Genomic DNA, 20,857 nt, shown 5'->3' on the forward strand with positions numbered 1-20,857 from the left:
ACTGCTCAGCAAGCTGGACTGGAGATGGGGAGCTCAAATCAATGACAGAGGTCGCATCATCATCGAAAGCACCGCAAGTGGGAGTTTGGCTGCTGCGGGCCGATCGCGCCAAGCGCTTAGTCAACCAGAATACGGTCCGTGCACACAAGGGGGGGCAGACCTGTGCATCGCCTGGGCAGTGGCCCATCGCCAACCTTGCAGTGCTGTTGTTGCATTTGGGGCATGAGCAAACCTGCCGCTTTCACTTCAGCCCCGCGAACCCAAACTCGTCCAAACTGCCTACCTACTTGCCACTTTCCTCACCTCAAAATCTATCTCGACCCGCTCGACTCGCGCTCACCAAATTCTTCTCCCTAGCATTTTCTAGGCCACCTTACCACAGCGCTCCGGTCCATCAGCACAACCAACCTGAATAGGAGGGTCTAATCGTCGTTACTTTGTCTCGTCTCGCGATTACCCAGCATCGCCCAGCATCCGGATTACCACCAACAAGAGGGACGGGAATGGTCCCTTCAAGACCCGATCTTGACACGGCTATTAGGATACGGCCTTCACGATAGGACATAGTAGAGGCAACCCACACTACGGGCGCCGCCACCACGCGATGCCGCCGCTCAACCGGTTCCCGAGTGGGCCCAACACCATCTCACCCTACCACCAGCAATTCCCCTCCCATGCCCAGCACGCGACGAGCCACCCGCCGCCCATGGGTGCCACCGCAGCCTACCTTAACGCCCAGGTCGGCGGGAATCCCTTCGCCGGCAGTAGCAATCTATTAGGCCTGGCTGGGGGACTCAATACCGGCGCCGGCTTCAGCGTAGGTGCTGACTCGGGCCTCGCTAGCCACGCTGCCCGTATGGGCTTCGCGCACGCTGGCAACCTCCAGCAACACCAAACAATCGCAGCAGCAAGCCCTCCAGCTTCAACAACAATCACAGCACTCCCAGCATGCCCCGCCCGTCCAACACCCACAACATGCACAGCAGCAAGGCCATGGCTTGGTGGAACACGCAACACGGGCTGCGCAGAAGGGGCGGATAAGAGAAGTGTGGAAACATAATCTGGCAGAAGAGATCGGACACCTGCGGGTGCTGATTGAAAGTTATCCGTACATTGCTATGGTGGGTTGATCCTGGGACAAAGCCAGGGGGTGGGTTATAACGGGCTGCTGCTGACACGAACCCCCCGACAGGACACCGAGTTTCCGGGCGTCGTCGCGAGACCGATGGGGGGCTTCCGGGGAAAGAGCGACTACCACTACCAATGTCTGCGTACCAACGTAGACCTGTTGAAAGTGATACAGATCGGCATCGCTCTTTTCAACGAAGACGGCGAGCAACCCCCGGCCCGCCCAAACTCGACCGACTCGGCAGAGCTACGGAAGACCGGCAGCCAGGCGCCCATGCCTTATGCCTGGCAGTTCAACTTCAAGTTCTCCCTCAAGGAGGACATGTACAACCAGACGTCCATCGAATCCCTGCAGCAGGCGGGCATCGATTTTGCGCTTCTCGAGCGGGACGGCATTGACCCGCACGAGTTCGCGTCCCTCATAATCCCGTCCGGCCTCGTCTGCTTCGAAGATGTCCGCTGGATAAGCTTCCACGGCGGTTACGACTTCGGCTACCTCACCAAGCTGCTGTTTTGCGAACCGCTACCCTGCGACGAGTATGAATTCGACCAGAACATGAAGCGATACTTCTCCCTCCACTTACGATGTGAAGCACCTGATGAAGCACGCTATCAAACTGCATAATAACGGCGCGCTAACCCCCACCGACCCAAGTGCAATCGAGATCATGCAGAAGTTTGAGCAGAAGTCGGGCCTCGAGCACATCGCCGAGACGCTCAAGCTCAAGCGCGTCGGCAGCGCCCACCAGGCCGGCTCCGACAGCCTGCTGACAGGCCGCGTCTTCTTCGAGCTGCGCAAGCGCATCTTCAACGGCGACATCTCGGATGACCACCTCGGCAAGGTCTGGGGTCTCGGCATCCCCGATTTCTCCATGGGCGGCGGCGGTGGCGGCGGCATCACCGCCGGTCCCAACCCCTCCAACAACCCCGTCGAGAGCACCCCGCCCGGCCACAACCACCACCCCAACGGCGGCGGTGGCGGCAGCGGCGGCGGATTGCAAAACGGCGGCGGCACCCCGAGCACCCCCAACACGGGCAGTGTCGCGCTGGCCGGCACCCCCGCCGCCTCGTCCCACAACACCAATGGCACCGCCAACATCAGCAACAGCGGCGGCATGGGCCCCATGACGCCCGGTGGGGGAGGCGGCGTGTTTGGGGCGTTTGCGTTTGCGGGGAATGCGCGGTAGTCTCTCAGTAGTAGTCGAATAGAAGAAGGTTGGGGTCGAAGGGAGGGAGAGGGGGGGAGCGGAGAGATATATAAAGATGGGAAACCTTTTATTTCTGCGCGCGTTGTTCTGGGTTTTCCGGTCTGGCTGCTCTGTCTGTGTGTTGTGCAGTGTTGTGTCCGGTGCGGTAGGCATTTAAACACCCCTTACTTTGTATCTCGAAAATCGGTTGGTCTGGTCTGGTCGGTCGGTCGGTAGGATGGATGCAAACCGCGGGAAAGGAAGGGAAGGGAATGGCTAGGCTGGGCTAGGCTGGGGCTGGGGCTGGGGCTGGGCTAAGCTTCATATTCTTTTAGGGGGGTATGCCTGTGTGTCCGTTTGTGTTGCGGGTTCGCTGCCGCTGCTAGCTGCTGGTTGTTGCTCCGTCTTCCTCTCGTTTCTTTTCTCTCTCTCTAACTACGTACTTACTGCGGGGGAGGATGGGAAGATGGGATGGAGGGATGGATGGGAGCGTGGGGGCTACGGATACCCCGGAAATAGCATATGCGTTTTTCTGACACACACACTCTCTCTCTCCTTTTCGTTGTTGGCCTGTCCTGCCTGGATGGTTGTGTGTGCGTGTTTGTGTGTCGAGGGAGTTGCCTGTTTGCTAGACCCCGGGTCCTATGGGATGGATGACCCCCGCTGTTCCGTCTGAACATCCCTTTCGTGTTTGGGACGGGCTGAAACCAGAAAGAAATCAGGTAGAAGAGGCAGCAAGCGGGCTTGTTTTCTTCCGGTATGCTACTGGGCTTGTACGCTTATCTTCATCATGCTTGTGTATGTATGCCCAGAAGCATTGTTGTCAGGATACCAGCCTCATTCAACTTCCAGAGGACTCGTCGCTTGTGTTTCTTATGTACTTATCTGAGTAGCAACCACTGGCCCTGTTCGCCTGCGTTCTCGCTGATCCCAGTAAACCAACCGGAGTAGAGATAGAAACTCGAGTACGCCGCCGTAATCCACCCATGCCCGCCATGCCCATCATACCCATTCTGCCTACCCTCCGAGCCCGTATTCCCTAGTTATCGTATACGCCAATCCAAAGAGGCAAACCAAAATTCAACGCCGATAATGCACCCCGCCTTCCCTGCCGCACGTGAATGCACCCCCCGCATAAAAGCATCATGATTCTCTTCAGGTGACGAAAACCTTCCTGCCCTCCTCCCCTGAAAAAACTTCCCCGGTAACCAAATCCTTGATCTGCCCCGCGGGCAAGCCTGATTTCGCAGCGTACTCGTCCAGTCGGGCCTTACCGTAGACCCTGCCGTTGGGCAGCAGCACTAGGTCCTGCTCGAGAAGGCGGCTCTTGCCGTGGTGGGCGTAGCGCACGCTGCGGGCGAGGGCGTTGAGTTCGGTCGAGCAGATCGGGCAGACGCGCGTGGTGAGCGAAGCCGTGCCGTGGTGGTGGTGCGGGATGGCGGTGGAAGTGGTACTGGAAGCGGCGGCGGCGGTGGCGGTGGCGGCCCCGTCGCCGGCCCCGTTGACGGGCTGCGATTCTTCGGGTTGGGTTGGTACCTGAAGCTGGGTACTGTGGCAGGCGGGGGTTTTGAGAGCGGATAGGCCCGATGAGAGGGCGATGTGTAAGAGGGGAGTCATAGGGAGGCCGAGAAGCTTGAGGTGTGCCTCGACGAATGTGTCGGCGAGTTTCTGCCAGCGGGAGGCGCTGTAGAGGGAGGCATATGGTTCGGAGATGGTGCCGGGGCGGTAAGCGAGAAGTCCAGCGATGCTGCTGATCTCGACCGGGTAGGTTTCGGTGAACGGTGTGATGTACTTCCGTGCGTGGTGGATAGCCTCCGCCATCTTGGCCGGCGAATCGGTGCGCATCATTTCTATGTACTGCTGGCATCGCAGCAAAAACTCGAGGTTGGACTGCATCTTGCGGAGCTCCTTCTTGTTCTCGTTGCACCAGTTCAGCGCCTCCTGAACGCTGCCGCCCTCGAGAGACTTTCGGATCCTGCTCATGACCACGAAAGTATCAATATCGACGAGATCCCGCATCCCCCGCTCATCCGCCAGCGCTATTGCCGATGAGTCATAGCCGTGCCGAAGCATGTAGTCGACCAAGAGGCGGTCGAGGCGTTGGCGCGACCATGCCTCGTACCGAACGTCGTCGACGGTGTGAAGATCGGCGAGCTCGCGCAGGTGAGCGACGCGAGAGTCCATTTGGCGATACAGCCGGTCCTCCTCCTTGGCCGCAGCCGTCAGCTTGCGCTTCAAGCCTCGCATCTTGACCAGCATCTGGTCCAAGTTCTCGACGGCATCTTGCGGTGAGGCTTTCCCGCTGATTAAGCCATTAGCTGTTTCTTTGACCACGTTTTTGACCGAGGTCGAGTCCCACTCGAAGGGATAATGAACCGAGCGGAAGTTCTTTCGTAGGAGTTCGTATGGCAGTCGCAAACACGGTTGATCCTAGAGGAGGACTAAGCGTTAGCAAGAGGGCATTGCGACAGAAATCAAGGCAATGACGTCGTCTTACAAGAAGCAAGTGATTGTCGTGGTTGATGTTGGCCGCTTCAAGGTCCGCCATGGTTGCAAATCTGCTTGCTCCCAGCCACTTAGGAGGCCGAAAGTTTCATGCGGAATATTTTGTACACAAGGTGCTGTTGGACTGCTTTGGGTACGAGCATGCAACACTCGGAGAGGAGTTGAAACGGATGAAGTTGGCCCAAGGACCAGAACGCCGATTGGGGAAAGTTCCCCAGTGGCCAGGAAGGCATGAGGGCAGCTATCCGATTTGCTCTTGGCTTTTGCGATGGGGCCCAGAACATCATGTTCCCTTTGGCCAAAAAAAGCCGAGCTCGAGAGGGGAGCAAAAAGCCAGAAGTAAAAGAAACTTAGAAAAGAAACAGAGGTAAGGAGACTGAGCAAGATGAATCAAGTAAAAGAAATCGAGTAGATTAAAAGTAGACTTTGGGCTTCCGAACTTTCTTTTCGTTCCTCTCGCCGAAGGTTTCATCGGCACCGACTGCGTCCACTTGGAGTGGGGTGATGAGAACCGCAAACCCTAACCCGCTTCTGCCCACCTCAACCCCCACCTTTCCATTTTCAGGGAGGCAGTTATTGGTTCCGCAGGATGGATCCCCCCCTTCAGCCCCCCTCGTTGCCCGCGAACTGACGGACAATACAACAAGGGTGCAAGGCAACGCAGGAAGAAGAGGGAGACCGAAAGCGCTGAGGTGATGGTTTAGTGGCTCGTGACATGTGCAGGAGGTCCAATCATGTGCCAGGCTGTCTCACTGCTTTCGCGTCATGAGGGGTTGTTGCCAGGTGGGGCAGTGAGAGGAGGAGAGAAGCATGATGATGGTGTCGAGGAATAATGCGCGGCTACTGGAGGGGGAGGCGTCGCATCGTCCTGCCGTCGGCCTGTTGGGGTTGGAAATCTGAGATGGTGGGCAGGGCATGTCCGGGGCAAGCACCTCCTTTGTGCGAGGGCTGGGAAGGAAAACAGGCCCATGGTGTCTAACTGTCAGAAAATAACAGGAAATAGATCAATGATCCAAGGCCATATAATAATCTTAAGCGTTCACTACCCAGGTGTGTCTTTGCAAGACCAACGAGGTCCAAAGTCCCCCAAGTTGGTTGGTGGTTTCGCGTCTATCCAAGGGTCCAACGATTTGGCGCAGGAGAAGATTAAAAAGGTGCCAGTGGAAGGTCGAACCGGGGTGGGTCGTGGTGCTGATCGCTCGTGCATGCAGGCCGAGAAAAGGGTGTTTCGGCAAAGGTGTTGGACCGTGCGCCCTGATCCCTCCATGACCCGCGACTTTGATTAACCTTGACCTCCGGCCTCAGCTCACATGATCTTCCCTCTACTCTCGCGACTCCTCAAACAGCAACCTTCAACAGACACCGAAACACCAAGACATATCCATCGTTCAAGAATAGGTATGGATACATTCCTAATTACTATTTATTTCTTTTTTAAATCGCTTCGCCGAGTTTTGCATCGATTTTCCGGCCCTTCAAAGCCCAGGCTAACCTCCCCCAGCTCTTCGTCACGTTTTCGGGCACGTTCTTCACATGACCTCGCTCCTCGACCCAACCACAGAGAGTAAGGAAACCCATCCCCAGGTTCAAATCTCCATCAAGAATGAGCAGGGGCCATATCAATCCAACCCCAACGCAGTCATGTTTGGTGTATAACCACCATGGAATGAGTGGCTGTGGACGCCCTCGATGCGACAAGCTCTGTGCATAGTCGCCTCTCGAGTGAGAGAATAGGTGTGCGTGAAGCAAGTATCGCTTTCACAGGGTCTGTGATTGCCGTGACTGGCTTACCGTCGCTGATCTGATAATACGCTTGACGTACCTACGCTCAAAGGCGAAATCAGATTGTTTCCTAAAACTTTCGCTGCACAAGGTTGTTTTTTAACGTTGATTGCGCGTTATGCGACATTTCGAGATGAGCATCGCCGGAGCAGGTAAACCGGGGTGCGCCATCCTCTTGCACCATCGCAACAAGATCGGACAGGACTTTATTGTCGTTGGATGGCCCCAACCAAGTGCCGGGCTACCACCAACATAATGCTCGATAAACAGCCTTGTTGAAATGTTCAATTATATATATTATCCTGCGAAAGCTAACCTCATTTCTAGGATTGGCAAACCTACATTCAGCCATGGCCGCGACAGTCAGCGTCCCGCATCCCGATCTACCCGAGGCCTCAACAAGCCCCAGTCAGAAGCGGAAGCGGGTGACTGAGTCTGCCTCGCCCGACTCTCGCCGCAACAAGCGCGGGGCCCCGGCTGCAGCCATGTCGGTGCCGGACACCGACGCCCAGACTTTCCTCAGCGACACGGTCAGCATCGCCCAAGCTGCCCAGGCCGCCCAGGCCGCCCACGACCATGTCAATGTGGACGACTTCAGCGCTCTCGCCCAGGCTAGCGCTTCTGACCACAACGATACGACTGATGCCTCCAACGCGTCAAGTACAGCTGCGGCGGCACTAAACATGTACCCATCACTGCATATCCCGCAGTCAACGGAAGAGGCGTTCGCAAATCAGGCAACGCCAGAGACTCAACATGAAGACAATACCTTCAGCAACCATTCCGTCAGCCAGGCACCTCCGGATGGCCTCCCATTGCCACCGCCCCCTTCGACCATCCAACAACCGCCGTCGAACGGAGTGCAGCAGGAGCAGCGCTACAGCGCTCCACCCAATGCCAAGCCCGCGGTAGGCTCTGAAGAGTGGCACAAAATGCGGAAGGACAACCACAAGGAAGGCAAGTTGGTACTCTTCCCTGCTATCCCAAGACATTCCTTTCTAACAGTTTTGCAGTCGAGCGTCGCCGCCGTGAGACCATCAATGAAGGGATCAACGAGCTAGCGAAAATCGTACCAGGTTGCGAAAAGAACAAGGGGTCCATTCTCCAGCGAGCCGTCTCTTTCATCACGCAGCTAAAAGAGAACGAGACACAAAATATCGAGAAGTGGACGCTGGAGAAGCTGCTTACGGAGCAGGCAATCGCCGAGTTAAGCCAGTCAAATGATAAACTCAAGCTGGAGTGCGACCGCCTCTATAGAGACATGGAGACATGGAAGCAGATCGCGCAGAGCGCCGGCCTGCAGTTACCGCAGCAGAAAGAGGAGTCCGGATCCAGCAGCTAGGCACTTGATGACGCCCACGCTCGTTCGACTGCGAAAGCTGATGGCTGGTTGGCGGGCTTCTCCCCGGCCGCCCTGCGGGAGAAGTTCTGCTCTGGCTTGCAGGAGGTACTCTGCCAGGAGGCGGCCAAAAGGGCGACCAAGAAGGCAGCCAAGAAGGTGGCCGACTAGACAGGGACTTGGGCGTTTCTGCGTCGACAGGTCAAGGAATGCTTGTCTACTCTCCTTTGGCCGGCTGGTGGCGTTACCACTTCGGAGCTGTACGAGAACTGTTCTTGCGGACGGGGATGTTCTAGTTTGGCGACGATGCTCGAGGCCGCCCTGTCGAGGCCACCTTTAAAAACTCGGACTTTTGCGATTCTTGAGGGCATACCCGGTGCTGCCCCTCACCATTTCCTATTGTCTCTGTATGGATACGAGAATCCGTTTGCTTTCTGTTTTTCGGCGGCTGGCCTTCGGGGCCATTGTTGCAGACGGCGTGTTGGTATTTTTTATTTAGCCTTCTCGTTCGGTAGATTAGCCCTCGACTGTTTTGTTTGTACTTTCGGTTTTGTGGGCGGCCTTTTTGGCCGCGCTCTTTTCTTTTTGTTGGGAACCAGCGACGATAGCTAGGTGTCGGTCGGTGGTGGGCGTTGGAGGTTTGGCTGGTTGCGGTTGGTGTACACTCTCCTCCGTGGTCTACATGGGATGCTGGGCTGGCCGGTTTTTGATGGGAGGAGAACTCTCCTCTATTACATGAGCATAATGAGAAATATTGTTTGAGGTCGACGCACAGAACTACACCGCTCGTTTGACCCCGACCGATTCGGGATTCTCATCTAGGCAATCCGTAGTACCCTTTCGGTCTCCCTCGGGATTGCGTTGTTCGGTCTCAGACTTTTACTTAAAATGCACGCCGGGGGTTGGGTGATGGAGCGGCGGAGTGGGCTGGTTTCTTCCGATGGCGGGCCGGGCTCTGTCTGTGGCCGCTTCGGATGCAACTGCGCGCTGATAAGAGCGGCGTCCAGACCCCGCCGGACCCCCGGTGGTGGAGGGCACCTGACGTGTGCGATGCTTTCCGACTGGATGGGCCCGCACCAGGTCAAAACATTCCGATCCGTCATCGTTGGCACCTTGGGTACCTGAGCAATTGTGGGTTGGATGAGGTTGAATGGAGGTGATGGGAGGCCAGCGTCAAGTCATGACCTACAGGTAGCTACCTATATACAGAAAGAACACAATTGGTATTTTGTATTCAACATGGCCACTCTAACCACACCGTGGACGAGCATTGGCTGTTTTTTGTTTTGTATTTTCATTAACTCCTGACCATCTCCGTTCTTTTTAGACTGACGTAATTGACAACGGCGACCGCGCCTTCCTGGAGCTCTCCGTCACGCTGCAGCTTCCCCGCACCCGAATCATGGCAACTGAACCCTTGACAGGGCCTGGCCAGGGCCCAATGCACTGAATATAAGCCGGCGATATCCATGAGGGTCCTTCGTTAGCATTCCTCGACTCCTCCAACCCCCAAGCAACTGGAAATAAAACAAGGGCAACATCCCGCGGGTGCGTCTTAATCGATTGGCCCATCCGATTACACGTTGTTCCCCTCAACTGAGTGACAGTCAAGCATATTAGTGGGTGGGATAAACGCATCAGGGACATTACAGGTACACCTAGTACCCCCCGAGGTGCTATATATACCCAGAAGACGACACCACCATGTCGGCGTGCAGAACACTCCGGAGCAGCAACGCCCTCCTGCGCGCCGTCTCTTCACCTCCGATCGCCAGGCCCGTTGTTGGGTCTCTCGAAGCCCGTCGCCGATTCACTGCTTCAACCCGCGCCATGTCGTCCTTCTATCCCTCCTGGGAGCCCGAGGGCCCTTCGGTCAAGACCGATATTCCCGGCCCCAAGTCCAAGGCCGCCATCGCCGAGCTCGACGACGTCTTTGATACGCGCAGCCTAAACATGCTCACCGACTACACAAAGAGCGTAGGCAACTACATCGCTGACCCGGATGGCAATGTCTTGTTGGATGTGTACGCCCAGATCGCCTCCATCCCTCTCGGGTACAACAACCCGGCTCTGCGCAAGGCCGCCCAGAGCGATGACATGATCAACGGCATCATCAACCGACCCGCCCTGGGCAACTTCCCCCCCGCCGAATGGGCCAGGATTCTCAAGACCGGCATCCTCAAGGTAGCCCCGAAGGGACTCGACCAGGTGTTCACCGCCATGGCCGGGTCCGACGCCAACGAGACCGCCTACAAAGCCGCCTTCATGTGGCGCCGCCAGCGCGAGCGAGGCGGACCCAACGTCGAGTTTACCGAAGAAGAGATGAACTCGGCCATGAACAACCAGTCCCCCGGCGCCTCCCAGCTCTCCATCCTCTCCTTCAAGACGGGCTTCCACGGCCGCCTCTTCGGCTCCCTCTCCACCACCCGCTCCAAACCCATCCACAAGCTCGACATCCCCGCCTTCGACTGGCCCCAGGCCACCTTCCCCCAACTCAAATACCCGCTAGACCAACACGCCGCCGAGAACGCCGCCGCCGAGCGCGCCGCCCTCGACGAGGTCGAACGCCTCCTAACCACCTACCACGTGCCGCCCTGCGCGGTGGTCGTCGAGCCGATCCAGTCAGAGGGCGGCGACAACCACGCCACGCCGGCCTTCTTCCGCGGGCTGCGCGAGGTGACGCGGAAGCACGGGGTGCTGCTGATCGTGGACGAGGTGCAGACCGGGGTGGGCGCCACGGGCCGCTTCTGGGCGCACGAGCACTGGGACCTCCCCCACCCGCCCGACATGGTCACCTTCAGCAAGAAGGCCCAGACCGCCGGTTACTACTTTGGCGACCCCGCCCTCAGGCCCAACAAGCCCTACCGCCAGTTCAACACGTGGATGGGCGACCCGGCGCGCGCGCTACTGTTCAGGGCCATCGTGGACGAGGTAAAGAAGCATGATTTGGTGAGGCATACGGAGAGGGTGGGTAATTACTTGTTTGGGAAATTGGAGGGGCTGGCGGCGAAGTATCCGGGCGAATTTCAGAACTTGAGGGGGAAGGGCATGGGCACGTTTATTGCCTTTGATAACCCGCGGAGGGACCAGTTCCTGGCTGTGGCGAAGAAGCTGGGGGTAAATATTGGTGGGAGTGGGCAGAGCGCCGTCAGGTTGCGGCCCATGTTGATCTTTGAGGAGAAGCATGCGGATATTTTGGTGGGGGTTTTGGAGAAGATTGTTACGTCGTGGTAGTTAGAGAGGGTGGTGCGCAGATTGATGCTCGCTCGAGGAGTATGTCTTCATCTAGAGGTTCAGCCGGAATGTTTTCATCCACCTATTGCCGCATTTATATATCGTATCGTCCTGGTTGCCTGACGAATCCTTACTTATATATATGGAAATACATACACGTTGATGGTACATAACCCCAGACGTCGGCAACCCCCCCAAACACCACCTGCACGTGTACCTAATAACAAACGCACGGGTGGTTGGGACGATATACATGACAAAGACCAACCCACATCACACCAAGCAAATGCAATATGCAGCAGCAACAACAACAACAACAACACCCACAGATGCGACGCCCCGAAATGCCCCCACACAAACAGAATACCAATGCCATTTGCTGTTGGTAACACCGCCGACACCGCCGCCAAACGACAGGCCGGAACCAGCCACCACCGCCACGACCACCACTACCCCAACCGAGACAGGAGAGGGAAGAAAGAATGCCACGATGGTTTTAGGGGGAAGGAAAAAAGGGCAGATCAAGTATAAAACCTCGCCCCGACCTCCTCCACCTTGCCCTGGAGAGAGAGAGAGAGAGGGAGGGAGAGAGAGAGAGAAGGGAAATAGCCCCCGTCTAGAACGAAAAGAGACAGAGAAAGAGAGAAAAAAGACTAGAATATATACTAGGTATCGTATCGTACCATCCTCCAATAACCCCGTCAAGATATGAAACTAGCAGTGGGTAGCCTCGCCTCGCCTCCCGTGGCCTTCCCTGCCCGGCATGATCCTGGGTTCGAATTCCGAACCTGCTTGCCTGCCTGCCTGCCTGCCTGTTTTGATACCATCAAAGAGAACCCGGGACAATTAAATATATGTATTGTGTGTGTGTGTGTGTGTGTGTGCTGTGTGCGTACGTCTCCCCCCGCAGACGCAATCCACCCCCGCCGCCCCTTGCCTCCCTAGCATGGAGCAAAAGCAAAGCAAGCGAGGGTTGTTTTTAGTGACCCAGCACTGCCTGCTGCTGCCGTTGCTGCTGCTGCTGCTGTTGTTGCGGCGGCTCGTCCGTGTCCATCATCTCCATAGCACCACCCATTTCCAACTCGCCACTCGACCGCCCGCTCGCCGGCGGCGCAGGTACGGTGGTAGCGACCGTTCCATTCGTGTGAACCTTTGCCGCCCTCTTCGGCCTGCGCCTCGTCCTCCAGCCGCTGGGCCTCCTCGTTCTCTCGCATGAGCGCCTCCTCCTGCTCGCGCATCGAGCGGTCCTCTTCGGTCGGCGGGGTGTCCGCGGGCGGAGGCGGTGGAGTCGGCGGGGGCGGGATTGTAGTTGGTTCGCCTTCGCCTTCAGCGTCGTCCTCCTTGATGCGCTTGACCGATGGTGTCTCGGATGGGGGCGCTCCGGGGGACTCGGCCGGATCGTCGTGCTCATCGTCGCCGTCGCGTTTGCGTTTGCGGCCTGCGGAACTGCCCGGGCTGGTGTCAGCTTCCACGTCGGACATTGTTACGTCGTCCTTGGCCGGGGTGGCGGCCGAGCTCGCGACGTCGCCCGGGGGGACACCCGAGGTCGGCTTGCTTGGGTTATGGGCCTTCTTCTTCTCGTGCTCGGTGTACTTGGCTACGGCGCGGTCGAAAAAGTCGTGGGCATACTTCCGGACCTTCTTCGCCTGTTTGGGTGGGATGGATGTCGGGTCCTCCACCCGGTTGTTCTTGTAATCCGACGAGACAAGCTTCTTGTTGACCTCCCGGGCGAACTTCTTCAGCTCTTCCTTGGGCAGTTTGCCGTGGAACCTGTCCACCACATGCTTGACATGAGGGAAAAGCTGGTCTGATCAGCACACAGACATGGCATGGCGGCCGACATGGATAAACTCACAGTATTCTCGTAGATCTTCATCTGCTTCTCGAGAGGCAGGGAACGCCATTTGTCCTTCTTGGGCTCGGTCGCCGGCGTGGTAGATCGCTGTGGGGTGTGGCCTGCCGAGTGCCGCGGTGTCGGCTCCTTAGTTAAACTATCAATAATGCTCTGCAGGGCCTTTTGGTCCTGCTGCGCTTTGGCCGACACCTTCGGAGTTTCGATGGCGGGGGTGAGGGGACGCTGCCACTGCGTCCTGCCGGTGGCATCGTAAAAGTAATAGCGGCCGGTCTTGTCGGTGTTGACGAACCAGCCAGCCGGCAGATTAGTTGGCGGTTTCCGGGGCCGCTGTTGGCCGGCGAAGAAATTGGCGTTCCGCTGCGGGATGGTACTGCGGGGTCCCGTCGGGATCACGATGTTGGCGAAGGGGTCTGTGGGCTTTGCCGGCTCCTCGCGGTCCTTGTTGCGCCGCTCCTCCTCAAACGAGTTGCCGGGGATTGGCCCTGCGTGGTCGTGTTTCTTGCGCGGGATCCGGTAGGCCGTCTCCAATTTACTCCATTCGTCAAGCAATCGTTTCGCAGCGAGGGCGACCTCTTCGTGCGCTGCCGAGGCCAGTGGCTCCACTGCCCCCTCGACCTTGGAATCCGAGATCTTGTTCTTCGTGATCCTCGGAAGCTGGTACAAAATGTCGAGGATTTGCAAGACGACGTTGGTGTCATCCTTGAAGGTGTTGAGCGTGGTCTTCAAAATCTGGTAACCGTGCATCCTCACAACTCTATGGCGGAGATGCTCATCCTCGGTGGCCTGAAGTCGGGAAAGCAATTTGACGGCAATCCACTTCTCCTTGCACTGCATGAGTGTTGCCATGACCTTGTTGACGCCGTCCTCGTCCAGTGCGCGGGGTTGCACGCTGTTGACATAATCCTCATCGTCCTCGTGGGCCTTCTTCTTGCGGGGCTTCTTGGCAACCGCCGTATCCCAACTGTCGCCATCGTCGATGCCGAGCGCCTCAATCGTCGCAAGTGGCAGTTTCGTCGCCCGTTCTGTCTGGGTCTTGCCGCCAATGAAGCCGACACAATTGGATTCCCCGCAATAGCAGGGTTGCGGGTCGGCACCGTACCGGTCGACGTTGTAGTTGAAGACCAACTCCTCACCAGCGCGAATGGCGCGGGTGGCAAAAATGCCCATGCGCAACTTGTCACCAACCACCCATTTGTCCACGTAGCAGTTCGGGTTGCAAGAGTGGTTGCAAAACCTGCCCAGGTTCCCCTTCTTGGTGGCATCAACAAACTCGCTCTTGGTCAGCGACATGAAATAGAAGTGCTTGATGCCCTCCTTGTCGTACTTTACCGTCCGGTTGCGGAAAGTCGGCTCGTTGATGACTTCGCCCACATACTCAAACACAAAGTCGTTGGCCTGCAAGTCAGCATCTGTCCGTAGCCCGAACCCTTTCTTCTCCGTCTTAATGACCGAGACGTTGGCATATTGCTTGCGCTGGAACCGCTGGTTCTCGCAGCCCTCTCCGCAATTGCAGTCCCCGCTGACACACTCAATTTTCGTCGCCCGATTGATGCAGTCTGAATCTTCGCCGCAAGCATGGTTCTGGCCGTCATCTGGGAGGCGGGGGGGATTAGTGTGTTAACAGGCGGCACGCCACCCAGGGAAGGGTCATTATTAGGGTGCCAACTTACGCCATTCTTCAGCGCAGTCACAGTCCAGCGCGTCGTGGTCCGACGAACCCATGTTCTTAGAGCCATAGAGGCAGTCGTTGATCACCTGGAAAGTATCGCAGGCGTCCGCGGTGGCATCGGGGAGATGGTCGAACAGTGGCGGCGGGCCCCGTGGCAGCTTCTGTGACGGCTTGCGCGATAACTTCGGCGCGGTTCCGTTCTCGGGGACCGATGTGCCGTCGGCCGCAGACTTTGCGTCGTCGGGCGACATGCTGAGTCGGGCGTCGGTTTTGGTGCCGTTTAGGGTGGTGGAATCGCTCGTGTCCTCCCTTTTTAACCTGACCCCATTGGATTTTGCCTTCTCCTCGGTCCCTGGCCCCGCCACCGTGCTTGAAGCACGATTGCTTCCCTCCATAGCAAACAAAAGGCGAGCGTATCGCGCGGAGCGGCGAGTCGAGGATTAAGGTCGAGATGAAGGTGCGGACGCTGGCGCGGGCGAAAATAAGCGTTTTGCACGGGAACAAAAAGGGGTGTTGCCGGTGGTGCAGAAAATGAGGCACATGGGGGCAGCGCGAAATGCCGGCGGGAGGTTGGGAGAGAGAGCTAGGGGGAAGTTCGCGGGAGAAGAAAGACGGAGGCGATAGATGGGAGGAAGCTATTCTGCTGCGCGCCTCGGAGCATGCGACATGGTACTGGCAACGCCAAAATCGACAGGCGGGTCCAAAGTGATCTAAAGCGCAAACAGAGGCCACCGGTTCCACTGCACCCCGAGACTAAACAGTTTGATGCTTTTTGTCCTTCATAGCAGGAGGAATCTTTATTCCACGGCCGATTACCAATTGAAGTTGTGGTGCTGGATTTGCTGTATTCTCAAAGATGGCGTCTCATGTCTGGGCTTTCGACATGGGTCCAGCGCGACGCCAATCCCACTTGCCTCCGATATTCAGAGGTGGAGCCAAGCCTCCCCACGAGCTGGCCGGTCCGATCATGTTCCGCCTCGGCGTCTCGGCATCCCGACCAGGAGGCACCCTCGGCACCTTTCATCCTCAGCAGCGAAAGCTTGATTGATGAGAGGTCAAGTTACCTATTGAAGAACAAGGCTGCACAGTCCCCCGCCTATCGTTTATCATACGCATTATTTATTAACTAGTTGATCCCATTCAACCTCTTGGGACACCTACCCTTGAGTTTGTTTGGTTTCTGCTACCGCGAGTTGATGGGCTTACGATTATTCAAATTACCTACCTCTCTATGATGCTTTTTCTTTGTCTCAGTGGGTTCCCGTCAAGACAAAACCACAAAATCAATCAGCCCAGCTCCCAGTAAAGTATTCCGTAGCGGGGTTTCGACCCAGCTCGGGAGAAAATTACACGGTGGTTCCGTCATTCATGCCATCTCCCTCGGAACCTTGCAGGCGGATCGGAGCGGTGTGCATGGATTGGCAACCGGGAACGATGTCTGGCATAACGGCATAACGGTCCAGTCCAAAACCGCCCTTTATATAGCTTGTAACCCGAAGGAACCTGGAAATAGTCGCCGTGGTCCCGGTGCCAACTCATCGTGCAGGAGACGGGTGGAGCGGAGCCCAAGGCAAGCCCAAAGGCATTTAAAGACTTGAGAGGGCTCCTTGTTGTCGACGATTTCAGGAAAAACTCCACACGTTTCATACAGCATACCATGATGCTAGTGGAAAATATCACCAAGCCACCTAAACAGCATGGACCCACCGCGATTAAGCGTTGCGGCTCTTCCATGAGAACGAATCGATCTCTCGAAGGCCTGTCTGATGCTCGACTCGCACGCCGGTTGCTATCATTGGCGAGTAATCCTCACCAATGCGGCCAATGGGCCGCCTGAACGGGCCGCTCCTACCTCAGGCCTGGTGGGTACCTACCCCCCTTCTGACCTCCAGCGCCGGCGGAGCCAATTGCGCTGAGTCTTTGAAAAAGCATCGACTTCACCTCTTAGTCTCTTCGTGCAACAGCCAGAGATTCCCAGTCGAGGCCCGCAGACGATGTCTCGGCCGTGGCTAGAGATGTCAACAAACCAAGGCAGGTGCGGACCGAAGATTGGGCTCTTTGATCAGGCCGAAATCTGAGGGGGAACCTTCCCCAGACTGCCGTACCCTATCACCGCGGGGCAGGCGCGCTGGGGGGTCACATGTGCAGCTGCACGTCGCTTCAAGGTGCAGATGGCCCGCCCATTCATCAACCGACGCTGTCTGCAGAGCTGCATGGATCCAGCAAGTCGCGAGCCGCTGATGCCCTCCTTCCGGCCTGCAGCAGAGCTGGGCGGTGGCTTGCCGTCTTTGGAGGACGAAATCGGACATGCCCTCTCCACGCACGTCTCCAGTCTTGGAAGGCATCTTGTTTCAGTCCGGATCACCCGCGGTGCTCGCCCGCCTCAACGGTCGGTGGGGAACAGGTCGCACGCGTCCAAAGACGAGATCGCGGAGGTTTGGCCGTCCGTCTTGGATGGAGCCGGAAAACTTGCGCGCTCGCCGAGAGCCGTGCGGAGGATCCATTCCTGGTACCTATCCATGGATAGGTGAACGGTGGTGCTTTCGGGTTTTGAACCAAACAGGACAGCAATTGCTCCCACCCCTCCCATCGGGCGCTCGATGGTCAAACAGATCAAACAGACCGCCAGAACAGTGTGCTTGACGGACGACTGGTCTTTTCGGTCTATGACTCGTCGACAATTTCTCACGCACAAAGACAGGCTGGGTTGATGTCCACACCACCTCGCCCCGGCCCGGCCGCACGCTATTAGCCACCTGAGCAGTCAAGTGATCTTCTGGCTGCAGCTGCATGGTCTGTGAGACACCCAAACGGACCCAAAAAAAATTACAGAGGGGCAGAAAATACGCGACAGCCATGGCGGGCCAAAGACATGGGAGTTTTGGGGCGGCTGATCATATGCCACATTTGGGTGGTTGATTCAAGAGAAAGCGTGGCGATGATTCAGGGTTGCCTCGTGCATCTCTTGTCCTGATGCAGGAGAGGAAAAAAGGGGGGGGAAAGAGATCGAGTGCTAAAAGTTGCTGCTAACTGACTCGGTCCATGCTCAGGAATCAAACACCCAACTCGACCAAGGTGTGGGCCGGGGCCCCGAAAGCTTGGGGCAAGCCACCAGGAAGTGCAGGCCGGGCAGGCAGGGTCAGTGGGTTTCGGTGGGACACTGGTCGCTTGTTTGCAATCGTTCAGGCCATCTCCGCACCGGAAGACGCGCGCTTCGGACGGCTCGCGTGTCTTTGCCGCCCTTTGCCAGATCCGCCCATGACTTGTCAACCACTCGAATTCCCGGCGTGCGAGCTTCCTGAAGTTTGACCCCCGATGTTGTCTTTACCCCGGGCGGCACTCCTGCGCTGACGGTCTCGCCCTCGGCGGATCTCGACATTCGTTTATTCCCTAATTAGTCCATCTCTCAGTCATCAGTCATTCCATCTTTCCTTTCGCCGATGCAGCACGCGCGCGCTGTAGGCAATCAGCAGACTCGTTCCAAGCTTCTTCCATCATAAACAGTGGCCTTGCCCTACTACCTATTACGGCTTCGCCACTGCACCTGCTGCTGCTACAACAGACCCGAATCTCGAATCACGAGCGGCCTCCTCTTTTCGCCGACTCATCTCATCCCGCGCCTTCTCAAATGATCAACTACCACAAGCTTATGACGACACGCTTCTTTACTTTCTCGTCTTTCTTCTCTCCCGTGGCACTGGGGACCCGATCTTAGCCATGGAGTCTGTCCTTAATGATACCGAAAAGGTACGTTACCACACGTCGCTCAACCCCCGCTTCTGTCTGCCCTTCACGAATCTTACCTATGACGTGCAGCGCTTCATTCTCGCCGAGATGATCAAGCTCAGCGATGTCGATGTCGGGGTTCTCATTCACTTGGTCAAATCGCACGATATTCAACCAAAGTGGATGTTTATGCAGCTCCCTGGAGGTAAGCGCTATTGTGACTGCCATGTCGAGATACCGACCCAGCTCGGTAACGAAAATGGTCCCTTCCTAACTTGCCATCGCAGGGCGCAACATGAGTCAATGTCTCCATGCCGCAGAGGCCATGTTCAACACGCCGATGCCGCCGCCCTTGATATCACCGCTAAAGCGGCCGTCACTGGGCGAACTTTCCGACTACGGTCCCAACAAAAGACAGGCTCTTGCGTCCCCGGGCGAGGTGTCGCCGCGCGGGTTTCCGCCGGGACCCAACAGCCAGCCTGCTCCAGGGACGCAGCCAGTGAACATCCAACCACGTCCTAACGGCTTTCCGCCGGGCCTTCCAGCCCCTACTCCGTCTGTGTCGGCGACTCCGTACAACCCAGCCCCGAAAGCCCGCAAACGCGGACGTCCTCCGAAGTCAACACAGAGCACGTGGCAGGTGTCAACTTACCAGAACATCACGCCCGCTCCGCACCCGTCTTCTCCCGCGTTCGCTCCTCAACCACACAGCCCGCACTTGCCGCCTCCCGCAGCGCAGCAGTCTCCAATTCAAGGACAGCCCGATCCAAAGCGAGCCAAGAAAGGGCTGCCCGAGATTGCGCCTCGGCCACCGCAGGGCCCGCCAACGGCAGAGCCGGCTGCGATGCTGCCAGGGGTGCCGGGCGCAGCAATGGAGTATCAGAAATGGCGGGAGGAGACCTCCCGCCGCGACTACTACCAACTTCACGCCTCCGAGCCTTCGCCGCGAGAACGCCCCACGCCATTTGCCCCCATCTTGCCTCGACCGCGGAGCCCGCTACCGCCCCCGAGAGAGTTGGCACGCGGCGCATCGACGGAACCGCGACATTTCGCGGCGACCCCTCCGCCGAGCGCCCCAGAGCCAGTGAGGAACGACAGCCAAACAACGACGACGGGGCCCATACAAACATGATTCGGCCTGCCTGAAGGTCCGCGGCAGCGCCTGCTTTTCTTTCCTTACATTTGACCGACCTATACCCACAGTATACAAAGACAGTTGTCTTCTTCTTGTTCGTCCTTCATTTCACAGGAACGATATACTACGTTTCCCTTGCATATCGGAGATTTTACTTCACAGCTTGACGCCTGGAAGCACCCGGGCACGACGGCATGGCGGCACGACAGAACGACTGGACGAGCACGAAAACAAAGTAACGGCCGAGTAACCACATCTACGATTTCTTCAGCGTACCTTATGCCGTACGACACGGACGAACTGCCCTACATTTTTTTACTATATCAAAATTTCTTCAGGCTTTTATGATTGGTGGATAATGACACGAGCCAGTGTTCAGAAGAGTGGCAGATATAGTGTTGACTGTCCGGTTGGGACCAGAGGAGGGGAAAAGGTGCGCGGGTTGGTGTTGTAAGATAACTGTACCGAGATCAAGGAGGGGGCTGGATCATCACAGGCGAGGGGCTAGTATGGTAATTGTAATGCATATTGGCAGAGAGACCTTTCAAAGTCTCGCATTGGTGCGCCGGTCCATCCTACGTCAAAGAGTTGGGGATCTACGCATTCTGACCTATCAAACTCAACAATTTGTCGACCTATGGTTGTTGCAATCCACCTATAGTTCCCGTGTCAGACTGACTACTTGTTAGGTAGGAAAGAATGATAATAATATTTTCCCCCGAGTAGTAATGGGACCGTTAGAAGGTTATTTAGATATCGCCAGTTCCCCTTCACCGACCACAGGACTTCCTCCAGAAGAATCGACTTAGGAGTCGGTGTATCTAATCGTCATCTTTGACATGGGGTGGGCAAGCTGCGATCACAGATCGACCGTCCCTTGTTGACATAACGTGCCCATACATATTTGGCATCCATTCTCCGGTTCTTGTTAGCTCCGCGTCTTGTTTGTTTAAAATGACTGGACACTCAAGGCATCCTGGAAGCTCAAGGTTGAGCAGAGGACATGCGGCAAAAGACAACCAAATGGGGTAAAACTACTCTATAGCAAGATTCTACCCATGCCCCTCAGAACGCACAGCATTCTTTTTGGGATAGCAGAGGTTGAATCCAACATACACGTTTCGTTGGGCGTCAGTTGGGGTCACATGACCTGACCCGTGAATGGCTGTCTTTCAGCATCGACCTCCCGTGAACGCATCATCAACAACTTGCACTCCTCGGCGGATAGCTAGCTCCAGGACCGGGCTATAGCAGATGAAACTATACTATGCCGACGAGCCGGCGTTGCCAGGCCACT

General features: G+C 56.8%; 6 protein-coding genes across 6 annotated transcripts; 4 read left to right on the top strand and 2 right to left on the bottom strand.

Moving 5' to 3' along the window:
• Positions 1 to 604: 604 nt before the first annotated feature.
• CHGG_03212 (uncharacterized protein) lies at positions 605 to 2,315 on the top strand (the record flags this gene model as incomplete). Its single annotated transcript, XM_001229727.1, has 3 exons — positions 605 to 817; positions 1,193 to 1,665; positions 1,784 to 2,315. The coding sequence occupies 3 exons, from the start codon at positions 605 to 607 to the stop codon at positions 2,313 to 2,315; spliced, it is 1,218 nt and encodes a 405-aa protein (XP_001229728.1).
• Positions 2,316 to 3,470: 1,155 nt separating this feature from the next.
• On the bottom strand, positions 3,471 to 4,863 carry CHGG_03213 (uncharacterized protein; the record flags this gene model as incomplete). Its single annotated transcript, XM_001229728.1, has 2 exons — positions 3,471 to 4,745; positions 4,813 to 4,863. The coding sequence occupies 2 exons, from the start codon at positions 4,861 to 4,863 to the stop codon at positions 3,471 to 3,473; spliced, it is 1,326 nt and encodes a 441-aa protein (XP_001229729.1).
• A 2,089-nt stretch (positions 4,864 to 6,952) lies between these two features.
• CHGG_03214 (uncharacterized protein) lies at positions 6,953 to 7,944 on the top strand (the record flags this gene model as incomplete). The annotated part of the gene is made up of 2 exons (XM_001229729.1): positions 6,953 to 7,524; positions 7,608 to 7,944. 2 exons carry the CDS (start codon positions 6,953 to 6,955, stop codon positions 7,942 to 7,944), a joined length of 909 nt encoding a protein of 302 aa, XP_001229730.1.
• Positions 7,945 to 9,645: 1,701 nt separating this feature from the next.
• Positions 9,646 to 11,175, top strand: CHGG_03215 (uncharacterized protein; the record flags this gene model as incomplete). The annotated part of the gene is made up of 1 exon (XM_001229730.1): positions 9,646 to 11,175. One exon carries the CDS (start codon positions 9,646 to 9,648, stop codon positions 11,173 to 11,175), a length of 1,530 nt encoding a protein of 509 aa, XP_001229731.1.
• Positions 11,176 to 12,116: 941 nt separating this feature from the next.
• CHGG_03216 (uncharacterized protein) lies at positions 12,117 to 14,950 on the bottom strand (the record flags this gene model as incomplete). Its single annotated transcript, XM_001229731.1, has 3 exons — positions 12,117 to 12,959; positions 13,031 to 14,622; positions 14,701 to 14,950. The coding sequence occupies 3 exons, from the start codon at positions 14,948 to 14,950 to the stop codon at positions 12,117 to 12,119; spliced, it is 2,685 nt and encodes an 894-aa protein (XP_001229732.1).
• A 3,466-nt stretch (positions 14,951 to 18,416) lies between these two features.
• On the top strand, positions 18,417 to 19,557 carry CHGG_03217 (uncharacterized protein; the record flags this gene model as incomplete). Its single annotated transcript, XM_001229732.1, has 3 exons — positions 18,417 to 18,446; positions 18,516 to 18,630; positions 18,713 to 19,557. The coding sequence occupies 3 exons, from the start codon at positions 18,417 to 18,419 to the stop codon at positions 19,555 to 19,557; spliced, it is 990 nt and encodes a 329-aa protein (XP_001229733.1).
• Positions 19,558 to 20,857: the final 1,300 nt, after the last annotated feature.

Source organism: Chaetomium globosum, genomic scaffold (assembly GCF_000143365.1).
Source record: "Chaetomium globosum CBS 148.51 scaffold_2 genomic scaffold, whole genome shotgun sequence".
Classification (NCBI taxonomy): domain Eukaryota; kingdom Fungi; phylum Ascomycota; class Sordariomycetes; order Sordariales; family Chaetomiaceae; genus Chaetomium; species Chaetomium globosum.